This window comes from Pithys albifrons, chromosome 7 (assembly GCF_047495875.1).
Source record: "Pithys albifrons albifrons isolate INPA30051 chromosome 7, PitAlb_v1, whole genome shotgun sequence".
Classification (NCBI taxonomy): Eukaryota; Metazoa; Chordata; class Aves; order Passeriformes; family Thamnophilidae; genus Pithys; species Pithys albifrons.
The window spans coordinates 18,645,245-18,671,588 of NC_092464.1; the positions used below are offsets into that span (position 1 = coordinate 18,645,245).

General features: G+C 39.4%; 1 protein-coding gene across 1 annotated transcript in view; it reads right to left on the reverse strand.

Moving 5' to 3' along the window:
- The window catches only part of KIAA1217 (KIAA1217 ortholog), a 351,226-nt gene that overhangs the window by 319,968 nt on the left and 4,914 nt on the right, over positions 1-26,344 (reverse strand). Inside the window, exon 2 of the mRNA XM_071560130.1 lies at positions 10,248-10,362. Within this exon, the coding sequence (XP_071416231.1) occupies positions 10,248-10,311 (64 nt within the window). The 5' untranslated portion in view covers positions 10,312-10,362. The remainder of the gene's footprint in view (positions 1-10,247; positions 10,363-26,344) is intronic.

Sequence of the window (26,344 nt, forward strand, 5' to 3'; positions counted from 1 at the left end):
TAATGTATAATAAAATCTCAAGTAAATATTATACATATATATATATATATATATATATATATATATATATAGGGTGGTCTCATGGTGTAATGGAGAGCACTCCGGACTCCGAATCCCAAGGTCATGAGTTCGAGTCTCATTGGGGACCATCCCCTAGCAGTTCAATGCCTCCCTGCCATCCAATCCTGTCAGATTTCAGATGCTGTAGACAGTCCCAAGGACTTCACTGTCACTGTCCAAGCTTGCTCGGCTGTGGCAGATGGACCTTAGGACTTAAATGGTGGGGCCAGTTCTGCACACGCTGTGCCTCACCTAAAAAAATCCACTGCGCAGGCTCGAAGGGCACACCCAGGTCGGGAGAGCCCTTCCCAAATCTTCGTTCGCGAAGTTTGGCCATATAATACAAATATATATATAAAAAAGATCCTACAGAGAAATTAAAATGAGAGATGAGGTCCTCCAGAGGCTATGGTCCTCAGACATACAGCTTTTACTTGTGCCTTTATTACATATTTTCAAAAAGTTCCCATTTTCTCCTTTCAAGAAAGGAAAACACACCTCTAAACATGACCTAGAACTCATTTTCTTTCAAGAACTTGACAGAAATTTATCACAGTAAAAAAGTCTGTGAATTTCTACTTCTTTCCTTTACTACTCCCATCTCTATACTATAAGCCTGATCTTCCCTCCAAACCCCATTTTCCCCCTAATATTTTCAAGAAATTACTGAATCAACTGCCTGACAAATGGACCCTTGAGAAGTGTGAATGACAACAGACAGGGACCTGGGTTCAAACTCTTTGATAAATTGGTCTGAGAAAGAAGACTGTAAGACATGCACAGAATTGCAAAATTAATTTTCTTCTTGAATCCTTTAGCAGATCTGAATAAATTAGTTTTGACAAACATTCTCACTGACCACAAAAAATTACAACACTGAAATGCGACCTGAGGCACTCCTGAAGCTGTGTGGGACGGTTTTAAAGCTGTTTGCTGTGCCTATCAACAGTTGGTTTTTTTAACTCCTGTTGCATGCATGCAGGAGACAGAACACCACCAAATACAAGTACTACCATAACTATACAGAGAAGGAGGATGGCTCACTTCAACCAAACAACACATGTGCCAACCATGCAAAAGATTTTTGTTTGGCTTTTCTCTATTTGCATGGCAAGTGCTGCCTCTTTGGGCATTAAAACTCATCCCAAGGGACAGCACACAGCAGCCCCCTGCTTTCTGCCTCAGTCAGCAGCACAAACCAGCACTGCGCTGCATAAAGCAGGCTCCCATCAAACTCCACATGATGCTAGTGACCTTGCTGCTCATGATTATCTTCTCACTTTTTGGGGCATAAGGAGATAGCAATTGTGTAGTTACCAAATTCTTCAGATATCTGTTTTTAAACACAGGATGGAACAAAGACCAAGCCTGAAATACCTGATGATTTTCCTAATATAAATGTGGATGTGTTGAGCTAGCTACTGTATTTTCAAGTGAATTTGAGAGAATTTACCACTAGGTACTACTGAAAAACATGCTATGTCTAGATGAAGAGGTTAGAATAACTCCAGAGAGTATTTCTGCTGTCTGAGAGAAGGTTCAATGTGATCTTGAGTGAACAGTTAGTCACTACAAAAATGTTCTTAATAGTGTGCTAGGCTACTGAGCTCCAAGCCTCATGCAAGCCTACACACAGCCCCCAGGAATTTCAATTATCAGACATAGATTACAGTATCTGTGGCACACATGGAGACAGCACTGAGTTTACTTATCCATTGCAGCCAATGAATCCTATGTAGCTGATTAAATAAGCTAGAAAGAGTGAATCCTGAATGAAGTTATATAACTACAACTTCACCTAGGTAAAGCACACAAAAGAGTAATAGGCAAAAATAAGCCTCTATCAAATTTGAGGATTTTTTTGTTGTTGTTGGCATGTAAAGTACCATTAAATTATGTAGAGCTGGCATTATTTATTAATTGGGTTGTTAATTCAAGAATCTTGTTGGAGAGCACCCATAAGAGCAAATGCTGTGCATAAACATAGCGCTGTAAATATAGAGTTTTATTTTTAAGGTGGTTCTTGCAATGCTAATCCATGATTTCCACTTTAGAGTTAAACCCTTGCTATGCAGAACCCCTTGTTATTGACATGCACAGAGGCACCTAAGTTTCACGGAAATACCTAATAGGAGACAGCACCTTTCAGAAAAATCACATACAAGCTGTGCTACAGAAATAATAATAATTCCTTGTGAGCCTATAGATGTAATTGAAGTTACTGATTTTGACCTCTGATAATTACTGTCATGCACAATAGCATTATAGAGGTATTCGCAGTTAGAGCACTCCACCAAGATGAACAGTTCCCAGTGCAGTTTTCCCTGTTCTCACAATGCACATTTCTCACCCTGTCTGCCAGAATTCAGATCTGTTTTAGTTACAAGACCATCTGCTTTTTGAAAGGCTTTTTTTTTTGATGACAGATGGATGAGGTTCAAATTCTTCTTGTAACCAGCAATGAAATTTTACAATTCATTGTCTCTGCTGCTTACTGTCTTGCTTTAATTACTTGAAAGAAAGAAGTCTCATGGGGGAAGACAGAGTTTTCCAAATGCATAAAATTTTAAACCAAAATAAGCATATAAAATAAATTTCTGATGCTTTAGCTACAAATAGCCTAGCTCCAGGTTTGTAACCTAGTTCTGTAATCCTGTATTGACTCAGTTTTCTCTTTCATGTCCCAGAATAAAGGAATGTGGAAGCAGAGGGAGTATTTTAAGGGGCTATCTACAGCGTTATAAGCATCATATTTTTCCCTCCAGAGTCTCACAATATCATCTGGCTTTTACAAAGCCTTAGTTCTTCAAGTCTGGTGTTTGCAGAAGAAACTCACTTTTAAAAAGCTCACGAAAAAACAATAGACTTCTAGCCATTAATATTAAAGGAAAAAAACTTTCAAAGTGGGTAGACAGATTTATGGGTTTTGCTTAAATTCTTTCATGTTTAAAAAAACCTCTTCATTTCGATTTCCCATTTAATACCCTTTTTGCAGTAACAGGCTTGGAATAGCAAAAAAATCTCCATGATACCACTGAAAAAGAGTAAAGAGCCCCTACAAATACCATGCTAGCCATCTGGCAAGCCTTGATTATACATAAATTATACATCCACTAGCCACAAGCACCCTAGTACATACCTCAGGAGGAGGGAAGTGTCAGGAAGTGCGTCACTTAGAATAGCAGGATTTGAGGATTTGACTGCAGCTGTATCGGGTTTGCATGTTGCTTTCAGACTCAGCATTGCTTTACTTATTGCCCCACAGTCAGGGACTGGGATTAACCACCAGACCCTGTCCCACCACAGTTTCCCTGCCAGGGATGCACGTAGTCCCAAAACGGGATGCATGCTCGGATTAGGGAAAGCTTCAGGCAGAGCCCCATGATGGCTACTCTGCTGTAACAGGAGACTTAAACTGCCTGCAAACAGGGGATGGAGGGGAGAGGAGACAAAGAAAAAAATAATAGAGTAAAATGCTAAACAATCCTCCAGTTTACATCCCTAGGTTATGCTGCAGACTCATTCCATTCTGTGAAAATATATCACAGTGAACTACACGTCATGTTTACATTAATTTCTTAACAGTAAATAAGTGGTGCCTATAGAGCTGCAGGCACCAGCCTCGCCATGCACCTCCCGTGGCCCTGCCACCACCACGCACCAGACCCACAAACACACACTGCTGGGAAGGGTCATGTCCGGAATCCCAAACCAGGCACCAATGCTACAGAAAATACCAGCCCAGATCAACAACATTCAGAATCTCTGTCTATTATTCGTTCACTATGGTTCTTTTGTAGGCTTCAGTCTTGGTTTCAATGAAGCAACTGTTTCAAAAAAAGGAGGAAAAAAATGACAGAGGAAAAGAGGAACTCTAAGGAGTACAGGAAAGCCTCACATAGGATATAGAAGTGTAATCCAAGAAAAAAATATCTAACAAGTGTTTTGCTCCCATTACTTCTTGATTTCTCCGAAAAATCAAAAGCAGATGCTTTATTTACTGTTTCCATAATAAACAGTACTTGCCTTCATCTGTTTCCTGATGTTATTCACATTTTTCTCCTCTCATTTACTAATAAAATGAATGAAAGACACAAAAGTCCCTACTAACCATGTTCTTCTCTGAGAGTAAGTATCATAATCTACTCCTCAAAATCAGTTACCATCTAGATGCTGCCAAGACTTCTGAAACTACCTGGTTTGTGTGTGTGTGTGGGGGGGGGTGTCTCATTTAAAAAAAAAAAACACCCTAAAACCAAGAAAGCACATTTAATTTACTTAAGTATTTTCCAGCAGAGCCGTGATAACTGTTCAACATTCACATCCACTTCATTGTACTCTGAAGCTATGACCATTTCCCATGCATTCTTTTTCAATCTTGATTATTTTCACAGGAAAAAGATAGGCCAGAAGGAATCTCTGTATTGAAGGCATTTCTCCTGAAGTTATATTGGGTCCAAAGCAGTAAGGACTATTTATCACAGGAGCAATTTACTTAAAATTAAGATAGCAATAAATGTGGTACAAAGAAAAGCATTTGAACATCAGCAACAGACTTGACTGCTGTAGCATTTTCCCTGTGTTATGTCTCATTATCAAAATACCAGCACTGATTTTTGTTTTTGTTTTCAAATGCTGGGATATGCCAAAGGTTAATTTTCAAAGAACTCACTAACAGATGTTACTGACTGATACCTGCTGCATTTTACATGTCTGCTTGTTCATCACACTGCTCCACCACACTATCTCCTGTATCATGGTAGCACAGACAGCTTTGTGTTCTGGTGTTTGCACCTCACCAGATATTTTAAAGGAAAAAGTTGATAAATAATTTCTGTCCCCCTCAATATTCAAAGGCCAAATAATCTCTAGATACTGCAGCAACAGCCCAATTCATGGCAGAAATTGGAAGGGAGACTCTCAGTAATCTGCAGAGGTTAAGTGATGCTACTGACCTCTCCCAGGCTGTGGCCAACAATGGCAAAGCCATTACCAGCTTCATAACAGGTCCCCAGACCTTTCTGAAAACTAAAAATCTGTAAGAATATTTCAGCTCCAGAGATAGATGACAGATTTAGCAGTAAAAACCCAATTAAACAGAGAATCCAGAGAGAAACTGATGTTTTGACACAAAAGTAGGAGGAACTTTGAGAAAATGAAAGGTCTTTGGCAATGATAAACATTCTGCAGAGGAGGCTTGGCAATGCAGGATGGGATGTTTCTCATTCCCTTGGAAATGTTGATAAATAAGAGAGGAACAAAACACCTCAGGAGAAAATACAGGAGGAGTTGGTCCCAGGTTCAAGCAATTGGCCCACAATGTTACCAAGTATCAGACTGGAGCCTCATTTGGGCAGAGGGCCCTGTAAGTGACAACAGACTCACACCAATGTCAACCCTGCAGGAATAGCAATTACCAACTAATCATCGACTGGTAGATTTTGAGCAAATAAAACTTCCTCACAGAAGCAATGGGAAACCCCTCTGTACTGATACCCTCCATGATCAGTCCTCATGTTTTATATTAAAGTAGTGGACTTCAGCTTCAGATTAGGGTCCAATGTGTTTCCATAACCGTGCCCCACACCCCCGCTGCCAAAAATCCAGTTCTCACTGTAAAACTGCCCATCCTCCTCAGGTTTATGGAGGTCCAATATTCACCCTCTCCTGTTCAAGATGAAAGTAAATATCCTTCTTGGAAGAAGTAATCAGGTGGTCAGAGTCCAAGACAACTTTGCAGCTCATAAGGAACAGAGATGAAGAAATTGAGCTGTTCTGCAAAATACTCATAAGGGATGAGTGGCCATGTTAAGAGAAAACATTCTTCTCTTTCACAGAAGGTCCTGTAAATCCTCCTGAAGAGAACACGGGAAAAATGAAAATAACACCCGTGCAGCTCTTGACAAGATGGTGGGAATCAACACTCAGCTGGGCGAGGACATGCTGGGGGCAGTTTTTGTCTTCAGATGCAAAGACATCTGCCTTGAAAATGGGAAAAGATTCACTGTCTAAGGAAGAGTATGATGGTCTGGGGCACACCAGAAGGCATCATACATTTATTGTGTTAATGTTGCCCAGGTCATGCCCATGCTACACCCAGCCTCTCAGCTCAATATGATGGTAGCTAGACTCCTTATTGACATTTCAGTGAAAGACACAGCATTTCTACAGCTTGGGGAGGAGAGGGTAGAACTATCATCTCAGAGAGCAGATAAATCAAGTTTCTAATTAATATAGACATCTTTATGTTCTCACCAAAAATGTACAGGACTATGGAACTGACGCTACAGTAAGTGGTAAGTGACTCCACGCCAGCATGAAAAAGACGAGGAACATGAGGCTTCTTCATCACAGCTCTGTTCAGCATGTCAGGATCCAGAGGCTTCTAAGAATTACATCTTGGAACACAGAAGTTAAAAAGAGTCCTGCAGTACTTGTTTTTATAGACCATCTGCCCCTCTCAGGACTTCACAGTTTTCAGAAAAATGATTTTTCAAATTTTACCAAATATATACACATGAATAAAAAAGTGGTTGCAGAGATAGGCAAATGCTCTCTTGACTTGTTAGGTCTGAGAAGAAATCCAGACTGACAAAGTAAACATGTTCACACATACACACACACGCATATGTGTGTGTGTGTGTGTGTATATGTATATATATACACATACATATACACACTTTGTAAATTAGTTTTTTAAAAAACAAAGTAGAGCTTAAAAAATCAACAAATGGAGCATTTGTTCAGGATGCAGTTTCCTCCCATACCATTCAATCAGGATGGGCAAAGTTTACAGTCATCCCAGAAAGAAAGCAAGAAAAAATAAAAAGTAGGAAAGGCCTGATAAAGAAGTGTCAGAAACTAGGATGTTCCCTTTGATTAAAATCCAAAGAAAGGTGAAAGCAGAAGAGAAATGCAGAATCCACACAACCCCAGACAGATGGACAGAAAACAGTCCTGAGAGCAACACACTGGAAAAGGCAAAATCTGTAAAGTAAAAGAATTCTGACTCATTTAAATGACTGAAAGTGGAAATCATTTATCAGGTCCATCTGTTTTGCTAGTGCACACAGGCACAGGAAAGGCAGAGTGTGAATATGTTATGCACAATGTCAAGGAAAGCCCATTTCCAACTTGGCCACTTAGAATACAACCACCCAACATGAATATATATATGCAGAGATAAGGACTCAGAAGGAAAATCTGAAGCAAAAGATACCATGTTCCCCAGCAACACACACAGACACAATCCCCACCACCTCCAGAAAAAAAAAATTGACAAGCAGAAGTGAAAAGAAAACCACCTTCTGAACACGCAAGTTTAGTAAGTGATGAGCATGTAATTCAACTAGCCAAATACATGTAGTGAAAATTGATAGCAGCAGGGTAGCAACAATAAACAGCAATACACAATCATAAGATTCCCTTTAACCTCCTGATTTTTACAGGGTTATGCAAATACAAGCCTGGCAGTGAGGCAGGGAAGGGAGAGGTATAATAGTGCCAGGTTCATATAGCTCAAGCTGCTCAACAACCTTCAACTCCAACCATCCAGCTACTGCAGCAGCTTCTTTTCAACTCCTAAAAAGTCACTCTCCTGTGCTGGAGCAGAACTCCAGCTCAGTGCTGGGAATCTACACCAGTTCAGCCAAGGCTGGGAAATGTCCATGTGCTGCAGCTCCACCTCACCACATACCTGGTCCCATTTTGAAATCAGATTTTCTAAAATTAACCTATTTCATTTGGTCTAACCAAACTGGTTAAAATCAGTTACTTGCATAAACAAGAATCAACCTACAGTGAATGCCAGTCATGGCTGGGTGTGAATCCAATGCTCATATATAAAAGCGCTATTAAAAACAAACATAAGGAAAATTTCTACTGAATCAGATCCACTCTATTCTGAATACAATTAATGAAGTGAATAATCAAGAGTGGAAAGATTTAAAAAAAAAAACTTGAAAAATAATTCCTTAAATCAGACAAAAAAGTCAGAGTGTCACTAACCAGACCTACAGGGAAAGACTAAGAACCCACCATCACAGACCCCACTTCAAAGTTTTGCTATCTCCAATCTTGGGTTGGAAGCAAAACTCCAAGGGGAGGTAACTTTCAAGTGCTTAAATCTACTTCAAAAGTGCTTCAGATCCAAAGAAAGGTGTCTTGGACAGACTCAGTCTTGCCCTCAGAACAACAAATGTAACAGTAACTTGAATTCAAATTCAGTCTGTCTCATGACAGCCAATAACGATTGCAAAGCATGATGAACAGAAACTGCTTTAAATATTTGAGCTAATAGTGGTGGTTCGGTCCCAAGAAACCTGGTGACAAAGTAACTCCACTAATCGGATCTCAAGACGAGAGAAGCAGGTTGCTGGCATCACCTACTCAAGAGGCAAATGGGAGTGCAATCCTTCCAGGGGCACATAGAGCAACCATGGCCCTCAACATGTTTATTTCCTGAACAGGCCCTGGTCAGAAGCTAAAGTGACTGTTACTGATGGTGTTCTACTGACAGGGATTTCCCAAGCAACTTCACATCAGCAGGGATGACACAAATATTCACCCTGCTGCTGCAAGTCGTCTCAAAGGAGCTGTCCCCCAGTGCACCAGCCTTCACACACCAGAACAACAGCCCACAGCCAGGCTACCAAAATCTACAAAGTGGTCCAGTTAACAAAATAACTAGCCCTGATCATGCAAGACAGACCTCTCACCCATATAGTCTCCATTCCAGGGAAAAGCAACACAGCAGGTTCAACAGACTTCCTCTAAATTCGTGTGACAAGGCAGGAAATAACCATTTAACAGCATAACTCTGAAAGATCACTTCCTGAGAATCAGATTACTTTTAAAAATCAGCAGCATCTTCCCTGACTAATTCAGACACTAACAATGAAAGTCCATCACTGGATAAGTGAGTTGACACTTGCTAAAGCAATCCCAGTAGTAGACCAAAAATGTTTTGGCCTCAGGGAATTCGGTGTTAAAATGCATTCTTGTCAAAGTAAATTAAATCCAAATGGGAACATTCCATCAATAATCTACGAGTTTCCTAAACCAAAGGTCTGAGGAACTGTCCCAGCATTGTCTACATAAAACAGGATAATCTCATCTCTGCCTGGCGCATTCAGGCTCCAGATTGCCCAAGAGTATTCAGATGGACTGTTCTTTGTTGTACAAAACCAAGAGACAATATTTCTTGATTTCAGATACATCTCTCCTTCTTCTCCATACAGTTAAAGACAACAATCAGATGCCAATGAGTACTTTAACTGTCCTTTTTCTTGGACATACATCACAGCTGGATTAATTCCTGGAGATTCCCCTTAGAACCATGCAACTTGTTGCCAGGGCCCAGAAGTCCACAGTTCTGTTTAATATTCGATAATCATCCATAAAACCATAAATGATGACATGTAAGTATCTAGATTTATTTCCAAATATGAGAACCATAAGCAGAGTTTTCTGCATCTCAGCAAGACTCCCTAGCAGACATAGTGATGTATACACTTATAAAATAATAAAGAAAGGCCCAAGTCCAATTCAGACACTGAAAACAGCCAAATGTCTTTCTTAAAGGGTCACACAGAAGGTCCCAACTACCCACCACACCTTAGTTTTGCATGAGGAAAATGATACAACTGGGGTACTGCGCAGAGAGTAACTAACCCATAACAGATGATCCCACCTAACAAATTTTAGCAATACATGAAGATGTGATGGGGCTCACAATGTGTGAAGGAAATCCATACTGTTCATGGCAGATAAAAAAAGTTTTGTGGAAATTAATTTTTTTAAAGAGGGGCACAAGAGGGCGTTTCAGAGACACTTCCTCTAACCTACCTTCCTCACCCCAATGCTTACCTTCTGTATATATGAAAAAAAAACAGACAATGATGGGACAGCTCATATCTCACTGAACATCTCCAGCTCCTATTAACTTTGCCTTTATATCCTCCCTACCCATTCAACACATAATCATCTCTCCAGAGGAAAATGTCTCCAAGCATGTCAGAAATAAGACACACATGCATCCACCATCTTCCAAGGTACATGAAGCCAGGAGAGCACACTAAGACACACAAAAAGGGGCTGATGAAAACAACCTATGCCACCAGGTTTGGGAAGACAGGAGATGTGGGTGGGCAGCATTTCCTGCACTGAGGATGAGGTTCTGCACTTACCCAGCTCCCTACAGGGGAGAGCCACGCTCCAGCGGGGCGGCCGGGCAGCTCTGCCATGAGGCATGCCGGGGCATCACAGAGCGGTGGCTGTGCGCCAACAGCAACTTCAGGAGACCTAAAATAGGACAAAAGCGAGTCAAGAGTGAATGTGCTGAAGCCTCTTTGGAAACAGGTACTGATGGCTCCCCATAAACAGCTGCAGCTCTGCCACAGCTGAGAACCCTGCAAACAACCCATCACCATTGTTGACCAACCAAAACACCATTTATTAAAACACAATTAAAGCTGGAAGTATGAGCAATTCAACAGCTATTCACATGAGAAAATATTGCAATTATCTCAACTAACATTTTAAACCCAGAAGCAATGCCCTTCAGCAGTTGGGTGGCAGCAACAAAAGACAGTCAGGTCTTTGAGTGACCATACTCTACACACACACACACCCACACCCACACACACACCCACACCCACACACACACCCTAGCACTTGTCTCTGTTTGGCAACGTGACTTATCCTAAGTAAGAATTCGAGGTAGGAATTGCAGCAGGAAGTGTCTGGACATTCACATAATGAACACATTCCAGAAATGGGGAAGCTGTGATGATTGTGATTGACTTGGTCACATCAGCCTGCAAAGGATGCAAAATGCTGGAGTCTCGGCCAACTGGTCTCCCAAGGTTGCAGGAAACTTCTGGGTGAATCCCCCCCAGTCCTTTCCCAGGCAGAGATGCTTACAGGGTACTTCTAATCTAAAGACAGGGAGCAGTCACTTTTGGACAGGTAAATAAAAGCAGTAAGATCTGGACACGTGCAGAGATAAAATCTGGAAGCAGCTACATAGGTGCTTTGTTGCCTTGCAATTGTGCATTCTGTAAGGCCAAAGACTACAAACCTGTCTGTTTCTCACCAAAACTGCATTGGAAATATTTAGATACTGAATTAGCAATAAATGCAATCAGAATCATCCACATAATCAGTGCCAAACTTCTTGCACCCAACTGAGAGTTTTCTCTCTACTACTCTGCCACAAGTTGTGAGCAAACAGGTGATCTGACTCTTTAAGCATCAGCTACCTTTCAGTGTTTCATCACAAGGCACAGTTGACATATGCCTGATGAAACTGTGAGGTTCCAGCATTTGTAATATTGTATTTTGCCATTATTTCACTGAAACCTGTTTCCAAGCTTCTCCATTTGTGAGTTACTTCTAGTCATTTCAAATAAAACATTTTATCTCAAAGCAAAAAAGTTAAAAAGAAAAATAACATTATTTTCATCACTCAAGAAACACAGAATGAGTTTGAAGATGAAAAATACAATTAATGTTATCTAGGTTTAGGGTGTTAATACCTTGAAATACTGAGCATTTTCAAAAGTATACCAAACAATTAATGGAAATCTACTGGAAGACTGAGATATAGTTATACAATTTGCCTTTTAACTTTGAATCTGACAGTGATTTAAGTGACATTTCCTGAAATTAAAGACAACATTCCATATTCACAGAGTCTTGTAGGCTTGTAAGCTGATAAACAGAGACTACGCTCTCTCAAAACTTCAAAACAAAAGTAGTTTTAATAGCACTGTAGGTAATCACCACTCCCACCTGAAAATGGCGGACTCCATCAGTAAGCCTCAAACTACCCTAAGAGAAAACAAAAGGCAGAATCCCACTGCCTCTGCCCCTCCTTGCTTCAGATTCCCAGCTAAAGAGTATGGCACAGACAAGATGCTACAATATTGCCTCCAAATCCATGTTAGGATGCATAAGTGGCATTTTTCAGAACAAGCCCAGACAACCCATTAACAAGAACCACAGATTCAGATTTACAATTAAAAGGGCCAACATACTTGAACATGTAGAAATAAGTGAGCCAGAAGAAGGATCAGGAGCCAACGATAGTTGCTGGGTTTATGTCTTCTGAATTGAGAATTGCAGCACTGCTTATTTAAACCTGAATGCAGTCTACAAAATCACAGCTTGCATAATCAAAATCTTTTGTACAGGCTATACTTGATTAAATTAGGTTAATTTTCACTATAAAGTTTGAAAAGAATTACTGGTTAAAAAATAATATAAAATATCCTTTATCTAAAGAGTGCTGTAGCTGGAGGAGAACATAGTTCATTCTTCATAAAAAACCAGAAGAGAGTAAATTGCTTGAACACAAAAGATAACTCAAATTCAACTACCAAATTGTGCCCAGCAACTCCGTAATAATTGTATACAGAACACAAACATGCTTTGTTGAGAACTAAGAATATCTAATCAGCTATAATTGTAAATTTTATTTTCATTTGTAAATAACCAAGGGAGAGAACTAGTGAGCAGGGATGTAAAATAATATTCTAGCTGGGGATATTTTGCAGACACGGAAGCTTCTACCCACCCCTTCCCGAATGTCTGCAGGGCTCTTCTGCTTCTGAACTTATTTCAATTGTTAGTTTCTCTTTGAAGGTATTTCAACTATAATGTGAGCAATGCTTTAATGAATTCTCAGTGCTGTGCTATCTTTTCCAAACAGTTCTTTCACATCATCTGAAAATTTGGTTGCTGAGATGTACTTGCTGTGCTCATGTGCATCTCCGTTTCTATGGAATGTCAATATTATCAGCAAGTGAGATGCTCTAAAGTTTCTAAACTTAAAATATCATGAACAAATACATAATTTAAAAAATAGACACAAAAAAAGCCCCACTTCTACAAGTTTGCTCACATGAACCAGTTTTTGGCACTTAACCCACCTCACCCTTCTCCACCTGCCCAACTGCTGACTAGTCCTGCTCGGCCGTGCAGCTCCACCAGTGAGAACAGCTCTCTGGAGTCAGGGGAGAGGGTTTGAAGGGTTCTGCTGGTGGCACAGCCCAGCCAGCACCACACCAATGTACTTCACCCCTTTCTCTTATCAGGTTCATCCTTTAGGTAACCCTAACCCTAACCTGCATTCCTCCTCAAACTTGCCTCTGCCAACACTTACTTTTCAGATACATGAGTAGTCTCCCCCATCCTGGACTCCCAAAACACCAAAAGCATCGCTAAAAACATCATATACTGGATGCCTCAGCAGAAAGCAGATGGCAATTGCCTCATGCTTAGAGCATCCAGACACCACAGCTCTTACTTCTTAAGGGACACTTCTGACATTGTCCTATGTCATGCCTCCCCCATGATGGCATTTGAATACATTTTGCCACCAATCAAGGTCACACTGTGACAAGGACCCTTCTGGAAGGGCAGGGGCAATGGGCAGCATAGCCTACGTCTTTGTCTCCTGCTCCAGCAGTGACAGACAGACCTTTCAGTGAAGGAAAACTATTGTCAGCTGGATCTATATGCTGAACAATCCCAAATTAAATATAAAATGAGGAGAATAATATAAGAAGAGAACAAAAGACTACTGGTCTGCCTTATCAAACAGATTTATTTTAATAAGCTTAAATATGCTTCTTTGAGGGTAGCACTCAAGGGAGCAAACACCCCACTTTTACCAGACCAACTGCAAGAGCCACACCAAGCTCACTGAAAATGCAAAGGCAAGCAAAAAGCCAGAAATATCCTACATTCCACAACACTCTGACAAATACTTTATTGATGGATGAAAGAATTAAGCCATAATTAGTAATCTTGTTGACCTAGGTAGTCATCTTGTGTTCTTTAATAAAAGCAAATATTTCCAGGTTGTAAAAGAGCAATGACAAAAAATGTCAGCTGACAATTTTATACAATAAATAACACTGTTTTATAGTAATAAGTACAACACAGTAAAGTTAATATATTAACACTGACAGAAATTATCTCTGTTCTCTATTAATCTGCATTCTTTACATATGGTTATTTATTAAAATTAAACATGAAGCTTAAAGGTTATCTATGGCCATATTAGCAAACATCTGCTTGTGATTCTAATTTCATGTTTGCATGCTATTCTTGGAAAAGTAGCCATTTTTGAGAAGTACCAGATGTGACCAAGTGTTCTTAATCATCAAATATTCTTTGGAAAGATAAAAGTTCAGGGCCAGGGAAAAAATCCCATACTCTGAATACAGCAAATGCCTTTTACTACTGCTGCTGAATTCTCCAGAGGAAAAGTGTTTCTGAAGAGGGAAAAAAAGCCGTTTATTTAGTGTGCCACTACATATAATTACTCTTATTTTTAAATATGAACATTCAAATGTATAAACATGAACTCAGTTTCAACTTTAAAGCAGAGAAGTTACATATTACAAGAATTGCACCGCTTACTCACTCTCGGGCATGGGACTGACACAGTACCCTTCAGACTCCAGTGGCAGCAGCTTAAGCAGCCTTCCACAAACTGACTTTAGGGTTCTTGACTTGCTCCCCAAATGACCTCCCCAGGATCTCCATTACTCAAAACAAAGAAGAAACAGTTAACTTTGGGATGGGAAGGTGTTGCAGGCAGCAGATGAGAGCTGTAGCAAGCAACACAAGGCAATTAATGTACACCAAACCAAGGAAAGATGGGTTGGTTAATTCTTTCTTAGTGTCTTGCTATATGCACTGCTTAACCTATTTCCTACAAACAGTTTTAAAAAGGGTTCTGGACCATCAAAATGTTTGTTCATTATGTTTGATAGCTACAACCTTTGAATGAGTAACACTGTTAATCCATAAAAAATAGATGCAAAAAGCAAAGAAAAGAGATGAACAACGTAAATTAGAATAACACAGACTAAATGAATGGGGAATAGAGAGATTAACAAATAAAATTAAATTCTAAATGTTAAAACTTCTTTCTACATCTCAGAAAACCTGAGCTGCCCAGGTCTTTCAAGACTCAGCAATCCTTTCACACATTTTGCTTTTCACTCTCTTGCACTGCTATTTCACATGCATTTTTAAGACTCAGATTAAGTCTTCAAGAAGGGAACACACCATCCTTCATGGAAAACCCTGGAAGGTACAAGAGTTTGACCATGGTGGCCAGGCAGAGATGCTGGCAGATCCCCTCCAACAAGGTGCAGGGCCAAGGTGCTCACCAAGCCCCCCTATGTCTCAGCCAAGCTCTTCCCAGCACTGCACCAGGACTTTTGTGTGGGCCTGCTGCATTGTTAATATATGGGACCTGGGAAAGTTTCCTCTCCAACACTACACTAAGCAGGGTAAAAGAAAACAAAAGTTTTAAGTGTGTTTTCCACTTTTTGCTTCCCCTTCCCTGACGCACAAGAGTTCACATAAGGGGCAAATGACACAACTATCTGTCACCACACATACAAGAGGCAGGTTGGAGAACTGGCCTGAGAGAAGGGGACTCTGCTGAGGGGAAAGTAATGCCATACTGAGCATGTAAAATGTAGCTAATTGAACTGCACAGCACAATGTAAGCTGAGAAGAGCCCAGTTCCTTTTCCTGTCTACGGACTCAACAGAAATGATGCCTGCAGACACAGGAAAAAAAACACAGAACACACCTTAAGCCACCCATGCAGGAAGGCAACGGCTCAAGGACTCTTCCTGCAGCAAACAAGCAACATGATTGGAAAATGCAGAAACAGACACAGTAGAAATGGAGCAAGGGCAGAGGAATAAAACCACCAGAAATCATCCATTTAATGCAAAAGCACAAGCCAATCTGACATCCTTCCAAGTCTCTTCTGCAGTGACGTGTGCTTTTGTAAACAAAAGCAGCTCTTAACATACTTTCTTCTTGAAATGAATTCTTCCAAATGGAAGAGTAGAGCAGAGCAGCTTCTGCTTTAGATATATGAAAGCATCCAAATGCTGTTCCTTACACATTTCTGCATCCTTGGCATCATTTCAGATGCAAATCAAGGGACCCAACACTCCAGACAGATTAAGTCATATACACACACAAGTGGCACATTAGTTCTGGCGCACAAGAACATCTGCGTTTAGCTATGGAACCTTGAAATCAGTAACCTAGTAAAGAACTGTTTTCAGCAATGAGATAAATAATAAAGCTATTATCAAGTCATTTGTTTTCAGTCTCTGATGTTCTTTAAAATTCTTCAGGACAGAATCACATTCAGTTTGGAAAAGACCCTTATGGTCATTGAGTCCAACTATAAATCTAATTTTGCCAAGTCACACTGAACCATAAAGATTTAACCATACCTGCATGACAAAAGCCAAAATAAAATCGTACACTTGGTGAGGCAAGCAAGAGGGCACCATACACTATTTAAGACTCTTGATGCAGACACCTTAAAACTTTCTACAAAGTTGTCAGTCTGACTACTCCTCTATTTGCAAATGCAGAAACAGAGTAATAGAAAGAACATAACTCACACGGCTCATCAACCAGCCATCAGCAGGACACAATCAAATTTGTCTTATCCAGTGCTCAATCCACTAGGTAAGACCAACTAAAACAATGTTTTTATTTAATGTCTTCAAGTACACCTCAAAATAATATGATTAATTGACAAACACACAACGACTATTTCCTTTTGATCCTATTGACATTAACATATTTGAAGTAAGTTTCCCAGCACTACCTGGACCACTATTTTTCACAGACCTCTCAAATGAAAATATGTCAGCAATACACCTGGTATGCTTCCTAATATTCTTCAAGTGCTTTCTTTTGAGTAGCACCCCTAAAAAGAGGACAGTGGAAACAAACTATAGAGTGTTATTCCCTCCCTCCAGCTGTCACAGTATATTCAGAGCATCTGTAAAGCAGTAAAAGACTGGAAGCAAGTCTTCCCACTGGTGCTCCCATTATTACAGATACTGACAGAGCTATATTGATGCTACAGCAGCAGTGGCAGGTTTTCAAAGAAACTGCAGTCTATACAAGGATGTTTTACACATCCAAACAGAAAATCTTCCTTCCAGTTTCTTCTGGCTTCAGACAAAGCAGCAAACCCTAAATCAACAGAATTCATGAGTACATAGGGAAAGGCGGATGTCACAGTTCTACCTGCACTAGAAAACTTTGTGATTAAAAAGTTTATGTTGGCATAGCTCCACTCTGAAGAATCAGCAGAGGATCTGAGCACTCCATGTTGATGATGCAGCACTGGACAGTGTAAAATCCAAATCTTACCTGCAAATGCTGCTGCTCCAACACTGAAATGCACACTATAGTATGTTAGTGAAGATAAAAGAATTTGATGAAAGACATCAACTTCTATTTTAAAGAAAGATGATCAGTATTATATAATTAACCACCACAGACATTAAAATTTTATCCCAGCTGTGATTATCATTAATTCTTATAGTTAAAAATAAAAATGAGAACTAAAGGTTGTTTCCTGCTTTTTATAAAGTACAACTTTTAGAACCAAAAATGCTACTATTAAAAAGGTAGTTTTGCAAGCAATTCGCAGCTAAACAAAAATAAGTTACTGCAGTGTTCCACTAACCTTACGAAAAGCTGTTAATATTCAGGATTCTGCACAGCAGGATAGGGTTGAGAAATTAATCCTTTTAAAGTTGAATTTCAACAACAGACAAAGGCGTGTGTTAGCTGAATTCTATTTATGGCCTTCATCCAAATACCGAATAAAGTTTTCCTGGCTGTGCTTCAGTCATTCCCCCATTCACAGCTAAAGAGTACTTTTATAAATTAGACAGACAGTATAAATCCTGTGTCTTGTTTGCATTCAAATCTACACATCTCAGAAAGAAAAAACATTACTCAGTAACTGTCACTTCAACAAACACACCAGTAATGACCCTGAAAAGTCCAACCGGTGCAGTTGTAAACTCCAGAAAAAAATTCAAGAACTCAAAAAAAGACTACTACTAAAATACCACAGTGGATACAGCAGAAAAACTAAGGAATGATAGAACTACACGTATGTGAATATAACAGGGCACCACTCTGCTAAACAGTTAAACACTTTAGCAATGTATTCGAAAGATTTTACCACATATAAGGAATAGAGTTTAAAGATGCACATTTCTCTCATAAACGACATAAAATGGAACAGGGCAGGACTCAAGCTGTACCTTAAAAATAAAAAAATTTTAAAAACCCAAAAAACCAACAAAAACCTAACACTGCCATGTTTTAATCTTATGACATGCAGGAAAATGAAATAAGCTTATGTTTGGAAAAAATCCAAATACGTTAGGTATGAAAATTCAATTAAGAAATTCAAACAGCCTAATTTTGCCATGCCACACTGTTGGATACAGTTATTGTAACAATAGCATTTCTTCATTTGTGATTCCATGCTAAATTGGATTTAAGGATACTTGGTTTTTCTCCCCATCTTCACATTCTATCAGTACAAGGACTTCAGTTCTCCAAATAATTCAACTACACTATGACCAAAGAATATCAATAGTTGTTATTTATCAACTGCTGTAATGCACTGCTGTTTCCAAATCAAAGTTCACCAGAAACATAGAGTTAATCAGGTGCTCTGGCCAGGCATGCTAGTTCCTTAGATGCAATGCACCATCCAAATTCAGAGACACACCGAATTCCACCTGACCCTCAGTTTATTTTTGCCATGTCTTACACTTGCTTTAGAACAAGAAAGGCAACAGCAGAAATGTAAAAATATAGCCACTTTTTCCTTTTGAGGCTATACTGTAAAGTTTGACATGAATTGAAGCATAGAGGTATTCAGACAGACTGCCACTACATTGCACCATCTCTCAGAAGCAGTATTTTATTATAAAGTTGGATGTAGAGACTAAGTTTGTGAGATTTGATGTGTCCCAGTAACTCCTAGCATGATGTCTGGCATCTTGAGCCCACAAACCATCTTCACACCTCACCTTTACTCATTTTAGAAAGATTTTGCTATTAAAAGTTATTTCCTTTTTTCATTCCCAAAGGTGAGACTATTTACCTTCCTGCCACCATTTTGGTTTGCACTGACTATTCAACTACTATGTTTGATGATAAATATAATTTTTAAAAGCAAACATTAAGTAATATTTAATACACAGTACTCTATTGCACAGTTAAAAGAAATCTACTCTGGAAGCCTGACATCTGTAACAACATTTCTAAAAAACTGAGTGATCAGGTATATGAAACTGATGGGTTATGTGAAAGCAATGGAGCTCAAGACTCTTGAATCTTACCAACTCCTCTGTCTGGTATCATAAGATCCCAGTATAGGAAGTAAAACTGCATCAATGTTAGAAAAACAATGCTTCACTGACATTTCATACAGTCACAAGGCATCCCAGGGCATGGCACACAAGTCCCAGATTGCCTGCTCAGCTTTCTGTCGTATTTAGCACCAACAACTACTCTGAACATGCTCATGATGGAAATAGGAAAAAAAAGAAAAAAAAAAGGAGGAAAGTGAAAAAGAAGATTATAAAAAATATCCTCCTTACTGAGCCTGAATGATACAGCAGAAGCCTGTGTTATGGACAGCATTTGTTCAAAGTAAGCTTTCATCAAGCACAAGGTGATATAGTTCCATCTCAGGCTCTACATCTACAAGCCCTTTGTTCTTTCTAAAAGCAGCACTGTCAGTGCATACCAAGCCTCCCTTAGACTGCAGATAAAGGTAGGTGCAACTAAGGAAGGAATTTCTCAAAGAAAAAAAGATGCAAGTTGTTTGTAAAAACTGGTTATGAAACTATTAACCAAGATCTCCAAATATGCTTGCACATGTGTCTCAGGAGACAAGTGGGAACCTAAGTCAACCATTTAATGACAAAATGTAGATAAAAGATTCCTTTCTGTGCTACAGAGCTATAACCTCAACAGAACTGGAGGGAGACAGCAACAGAAGAATCAGAGGTGTAACTGCTCTGGAACTGCCACCTTATGTAAATCTTAAGGCAGGCTGCACTTAAATATTCATTAGCCCACACCTTTTCTCAGACAGCAGCAAACTATAGGAAACTACATAAGAAACAGTAAGTTTAGAGGAGTACTTCTCATGTAACACCTTGCAAATTCTGACAATTAGCTACAGACTTAGCATTTACCTCACAGCTTCCTGCGCCACTTCACACAACAACTTGAATGACCCCATCAATTAATGATCACATCAGTAGGTCATGTCCCCCTATGCATAACAAAACAAAAACTCTCATAGTTAATGGAAGCTACTGAAATCTGTAACTTATTATTTTTCAATCACTCAGTAGTGCTACTATCAAAACTTACTGATTCGTCTGCTGAAAGAGCTGCAACAGACAGATGTGTGCAGTCCATGCCACACAAAGCACACAGCACTGCTTGTCCAGCATTGCACCTTCTATGAGCTACAAAAAGCAGCTAGGTAACTATTACAGCAAGAAGTTGTGCTAATTGTATTCCTGCAAATTGCTAGTATTAGTTCCAAAGTTCAAAACTAGAAGCATCTATAATGCATCTGGTTCCATCAATCACCATCTTACAATTATCCTTTGTACCATGAAAAGAAAAAAAAGATAATGGATGGATAGCTAGATAGACAGACAGACAGATAGATCGCTAGACTGATCATCACCAAACCCCAGCTGTTATATCAATAATGATCAACAATCAACAAGTAAATTGCTGTCATTTAATATTTAAGCATGTGGGAAAATTGTGGTTTAACTATATGACATCTTTAGGGCAAAAACTCTAGGAGACTACTAACATTTTAATTCTTGCTTCCACATTACAGAAAGTCTCACGGCTTTAGTTACTCAGCTACGTAAAGCAAAATTGGGGAGCATGGTTGATGAATAAAAAGTTCTGCTCATACTTGCTGCAGCACAAAAATGCAACTTTATTATTACACACGTTAGTTTGCAGTTGCTCAAAATTAATGTATCAACTAATCACACATTTAATCAGTTCCAATTTAGTACCTGTCATTTGATGAACTGATAGAGGCACAGTATTTCAGCTCTGCCCGGTTACAATGAACAGCTAACTTTGTTGTATTTGAATGTTGCATATGATATTCATTTATAGAAAAAACAGCCTCAAGGTTTTAGGTCTTATGGCTCAGTGATTTTTCTAGTATATTACTAATTTGTTTGTGTATTTGGGATGTTTTATTTCAAAAAGTACAGTATGTTCAATACCCATATCTTTCTAAAATGAGTAAAAGGAAAGTGGCATGAAGATGGTTTGTGAGTTCAAGATGCTAGACATCATGCTAGGAATTACTAGGACATGTCAAATCTCACAAACATAGCCTCTACATCTAGGTCTGTATTAAAATACTGCTTCAGAGAGATGGCTGCAATGCAGTGACAGTCTGTCTGAATATCTCTATGCTTTAATTCTTTGTATCAAGTATTATGGTATAGCCTCAAGATGGAAAAGTATTTTTCATCACTTCCATTGCGTTTCTTGTTCTAGAGCAAATGTAAGAGGTGGCAAAAGTAACCTCATCAGGAAAAAAATTGTCCCAATCTGAACTTCTGTGTGTGTGTGAATTCAAATAGTGCATTGCACCTAAGGAACTAGCATGACTGGCCGGAGCACCTGATGACCTCTGTGTTTCTGGTGAACTTTTTGGAAACAACAGCAATGTATTAAAGCAGTTGATACGCTGTTATTGATATTCTTTGGTCCTAATATATTTGGGTTTGCTTAAGCATTTGAGAAATGAAGTCCTTGTACTGATAGAATGTGAAGATGGTGAAAAAAGCAAGCATCCTTAAAATTCAGTTTAATATAGAATCACAAATAAAGAAATGCCACTGTTAAAACAACTGTATCCAACAGTGTTGTATGGCAAAATGAGGTTCCCTTTGAGGGGAGTGGGCAACAGAATTCCAGACCAATTTGCACTGACTAGCTTAATTCACTAAAGAAAGAATAAACAACAGTTGTGGTTTAAATATTTATATCACTGTACTTCATATCTTTGGATCTTAATTTTCAGCTTATTTGGTGCCCTTTACAGATATTTTTTCAGAATTTTTAAAATGTCAGCCACAAAACTGAAACGAGTAAGAAAAAGTATAACTTTATCATTCATTGAAAGTTTCCAGCAGCTCTCGAAGCCAGCAGCCTGAGGAAGAAAGGGACTCTTGTTCTCGCCCTGCACACAATGCCCCACGTAACCTTTGAAACTCCGCCGGAGACATAAAATAGCATTGATCCCCCAGCTCCGGCAAATGAGGCCGTGCGAACAGGAGGGCTGAGCCGCAGATGGCCCGGGAAGGACAAACCCTGCGCTGTGCGCTCAGTCCCGGGCCGGGGGCCCAGCCGGGCAGAGCATCTCCCGTGCTCGGCGCGGAGCAGCCGCGCTCCCTCCTGTGGCCGCGGAGCGCCTCAGCAGCGCCCGCCGCTCGCATCCCTCTTCTGCCTTTGCACAAGAATCCCGAGGGACAGCGGACGCTGAACGCCTCCTCGCTGTGCCACAGATCTGCCGCCCCAACTTCCATTTAACCGCACCCTTCCTAGGAGAAGTGCCCCGTTTCTCTTCTCAGTCCTCCCGCATACACGAGAGGGATTTTACTCTTTCATAGGCAAAAAAATTTGAAAAGCATTAATTTCTGTGTCGGATGCTTGTGAATGGTCTAATTTATTGTGAATGATATTAAGCATTCAGAGATCTGGTCTTTACTGAGAAATCCAGAGACCAAGCTCTGTGCCAGAGGCCATAAAGAGAAAGAGAACTCCATAAAAGAACTGGTTATAAAACTTGCATTATGAAATTACACAAGTACAGTAATAGGATATTAATATCTCCCTATGGAGACATTTGGTTTACAAAGAAAATCTGTAACACTTAGTATAAACAAGACAACACCTTGAAATCGGTGAAAAATAAAAAGGTTCAGCTACCAGTAAATCTGCACCTACAAGTAATCAAGGAAGGCACAGTGCCTCACTTGGAAACTTACAGATGTCATATTGCAATTACAATAATAACACCGGAAACTAATAAAGGGTCACAGGTTATTAAACACCAAAATAATACGACTCCAGTCAAGCAATTCCAGTGCATGCTGGTGCTCTGTTAACATTAAAGCAAACATCAAAAGGAAGAATCTCTCACACAGACTCATCTGCCTTCAAGCTTTTGCCCTCAGGTTTTCCCTCAGCTCAATCCATTAGAGCTGGAAGAGGAGCTCAGACACAAGACTGCCTGCAACTCCTGCCTTTTCAACAGCTGTGCCATTTAGCTGCTTTGAGGATAGTTAATGATTCTTATTAGCATGCTGACAGCTGACGTATCCATCATTAATACCATTAGTGAATACAGCAGCAGACACTTCACAGTAACACAGATAAAGCCTGAGAGACCACACCTGCAGTGAACTCTAGCTCAGTGGCAATAGCACTCATCGGAAGGAAATAGTTTTATGTTTCCCGCCCCAAAGAATATTGAAGTTTGTTCATCCATCTGCAGAGTTTCAATAGAAGAGAGATAAACAGACCTTAGCAACTTACAATGCCAGGGTACAAGAAAAGTGTGTTTAATCCTTACCTAGGCTGAGGAATTGCTTAATGTCTCCCATTTTCCTGTCAAGTCATTCCAGAAGTGTTAACTAAGGGCTGAAGAGTTCATGAAGTTACCACTCAGATGACACCTACTACAAAAGAATTTCTAGTTTGAAGGCAGCAACGTACAAGGTAACTTGAAACACTACTCAGTGTTTCAAACTAACCTCCTTGTCTTTTACCTAAAATACGTCAAACTATTCGTAACCAGGTCTCAAGTTTCAGAGGAATGAAGACAAATCAATAACTAAATGATAGCTCTTCTATCTGAACAACACAAACTGACAAAACTTCAGGAACTAGTTCCTGGTCTTGGCCTCACATACTGCTTTGCAAATGCTAGTCTTTGGATTTTGCACACTCAATACTTGGCATTGCCTCGTATGCCTTTCCTCCATGAAGACAAGATATCAAACATAACCCACATGTGACATTTCCTCACTCTCTGCACCTTCTGCCCCAAGAAGCAAATTTTAGCTTGGATTCTAAGGCACCCAACTTCTCTGTGTCCAAAAGAAATAGCCCCAGCACATACGTGAAACGTCTAAGTCAGGGAACTGACCCTCTTCTTCTAAAATTACATTGTAAAACCTCCTGTTAGGCAACGCAAATAATAAAGTCAAGATCTAACACAAAAGCACCCATCAGCCACACATGCTGGAGAAACACATAACCCATACAGCTATATGCACTGTGAAGAGAGTCAAGCAGCAGCACAGGTTGCCCTGAGAGATCTGAAAATGTCCACAGACGAAGCCTGTGCAGATATGACTAAATCAAGCCCTCGGCAACCTGCCCTGACACCACAGCTGTCCTTGTTGTCTGCTGGAGGCTGCTCTAGAGACTTTATGAGGTCCCTTCCAGTTTGATTTATCCCCAGAGTCCTTACCATACATGCCACCCCATGCCATGCAATTGGACTTTGATGCTATTCTAGCCTGTGGAAGGCACTGCTATGGAGTCAAACACAGATTAATAAAATCTGATTCCATGAATAAGCCTTTGTATCTTACTGGTTTCAAAGTTCCCATCAGGCACAAAATATTCTTTGTTACTGGGAGAAGGCAACACAAATAATAATCAACTAGATACTGCTGTTCTCCAATATGATTTTTGAAGCAAGATGCTTGAAAAGCGATTTATGTATAAAATACAATGTCTTCATCCAACTTTTGCCTAACATCAAAACAAAATAATGGAACTATTCCTACTGAAAACCAACCAGATAGTAGACCACAACCCTTTTCTAGAACAGAAAAGTATTTTGTTTGCAAAGAGCCACTAACTATGAACTAGACTTCATGAGTTTGTGATAAACATTAACTTCACTAAAAAATAAAAAATCCTACATTCATTTAAAGGCCCATATTAGGGGAATAACGTTGCCTTTTTATGGCTATCTATTACATACCAGCTGAATTTCAATAATGAATTGTAATTCAGCACTATATCATCTATTTATATCTATCATTTTCAGCCAACTGCAGTTTACTGCATAATTTTTAAAAGTTTGGCCAGAATTTCAGTATAGTTGGCAAACACAAGCTGGCAAGCTCATAGCCAATTAAAATCTTTATAATGACTACACTACTGCCATATACGAGAATGCTAGAAATGGGACTGGATGAAATACAGCAATTTTGCGGTCATGCTTATAGCACATGACTCCTTTGCACTTCAATATTTCTTCACTGACATTACAGTAGCGTACTACAACCATTCCATCAGCCTTTAAACTGAAGATATTTAAGTATTAGCTCCATGTTCCAATTATGTTAAAAGAGGATTATCCACACTAAAATATGGTTTATTAGAACAAACGTTACAATGGAAAGTATTTGCTCACTAAATGCATAATACATGTTCAGCCAGAGTACTAATTACATACTCCATGACGGAGTAACAAATATGTATAATCCATTCTTTTGGATTTCAAAATGACAACAAATAATTTTACAAAACTTCTTCCAGAAAACATTTCCAAGTAATCTCCATACAAAGTCATGGCAATAAAGGAGAGAATATATTACCTAATTACAGAACTTAAACTCTTGCCAGACAGAATGCTGTTTCCAAGGCAGGACTTGTCATTACCAAAGCAATATTCACTTTTAACTGTCTTGACAGTCCATGCTCTGTTTTACATGATACCAAGAGAATCCTGTTGCTTTTTCCCATTGGCATTCCAGTACCCAACAACATGATGCTGAGCTCTGATATATTGTAGGAACCTTCCACTACTCTATTTCATGCAGTATTGCAAGAATAGAGTTGGTTTAAACAGAAAATAGTAAGTCAATTATGAGGAAAAAAATAGTACTGCTACATTTCACTTTAAAAAACCTTCCTAGGTCAAAAGGCTATAATCATCAGCTTCTAAAACAATTACTAAATGCCTAATTATAAGTAATCTTGCATATTATATTGTACATTACATCCAAGTTGCACAGCAAAACTGAATTTATGCTATATAGTTTCAATGTATTCTAAGGAAAGTACAGAAAAAGGGCAGCAACTTTAGTCATGCAATAAACACCACCAACTGCAAATTAATTGTTAAATACATATTTTGTTTGTTGCCAAGAAAATCTTCCCTAAGACTTGAAACTCCAGCTAGAGAAGGTCTGTTTGAACTGCATATCTAGACTTGGGAACAGAGAGATGGAGCACCCGCCAACACCAGCTGCACCAGAAAAGGAGCAGGAGGAGTGCACACACACAGGGACGTGTCTTGTCCAGAACTCTTAAA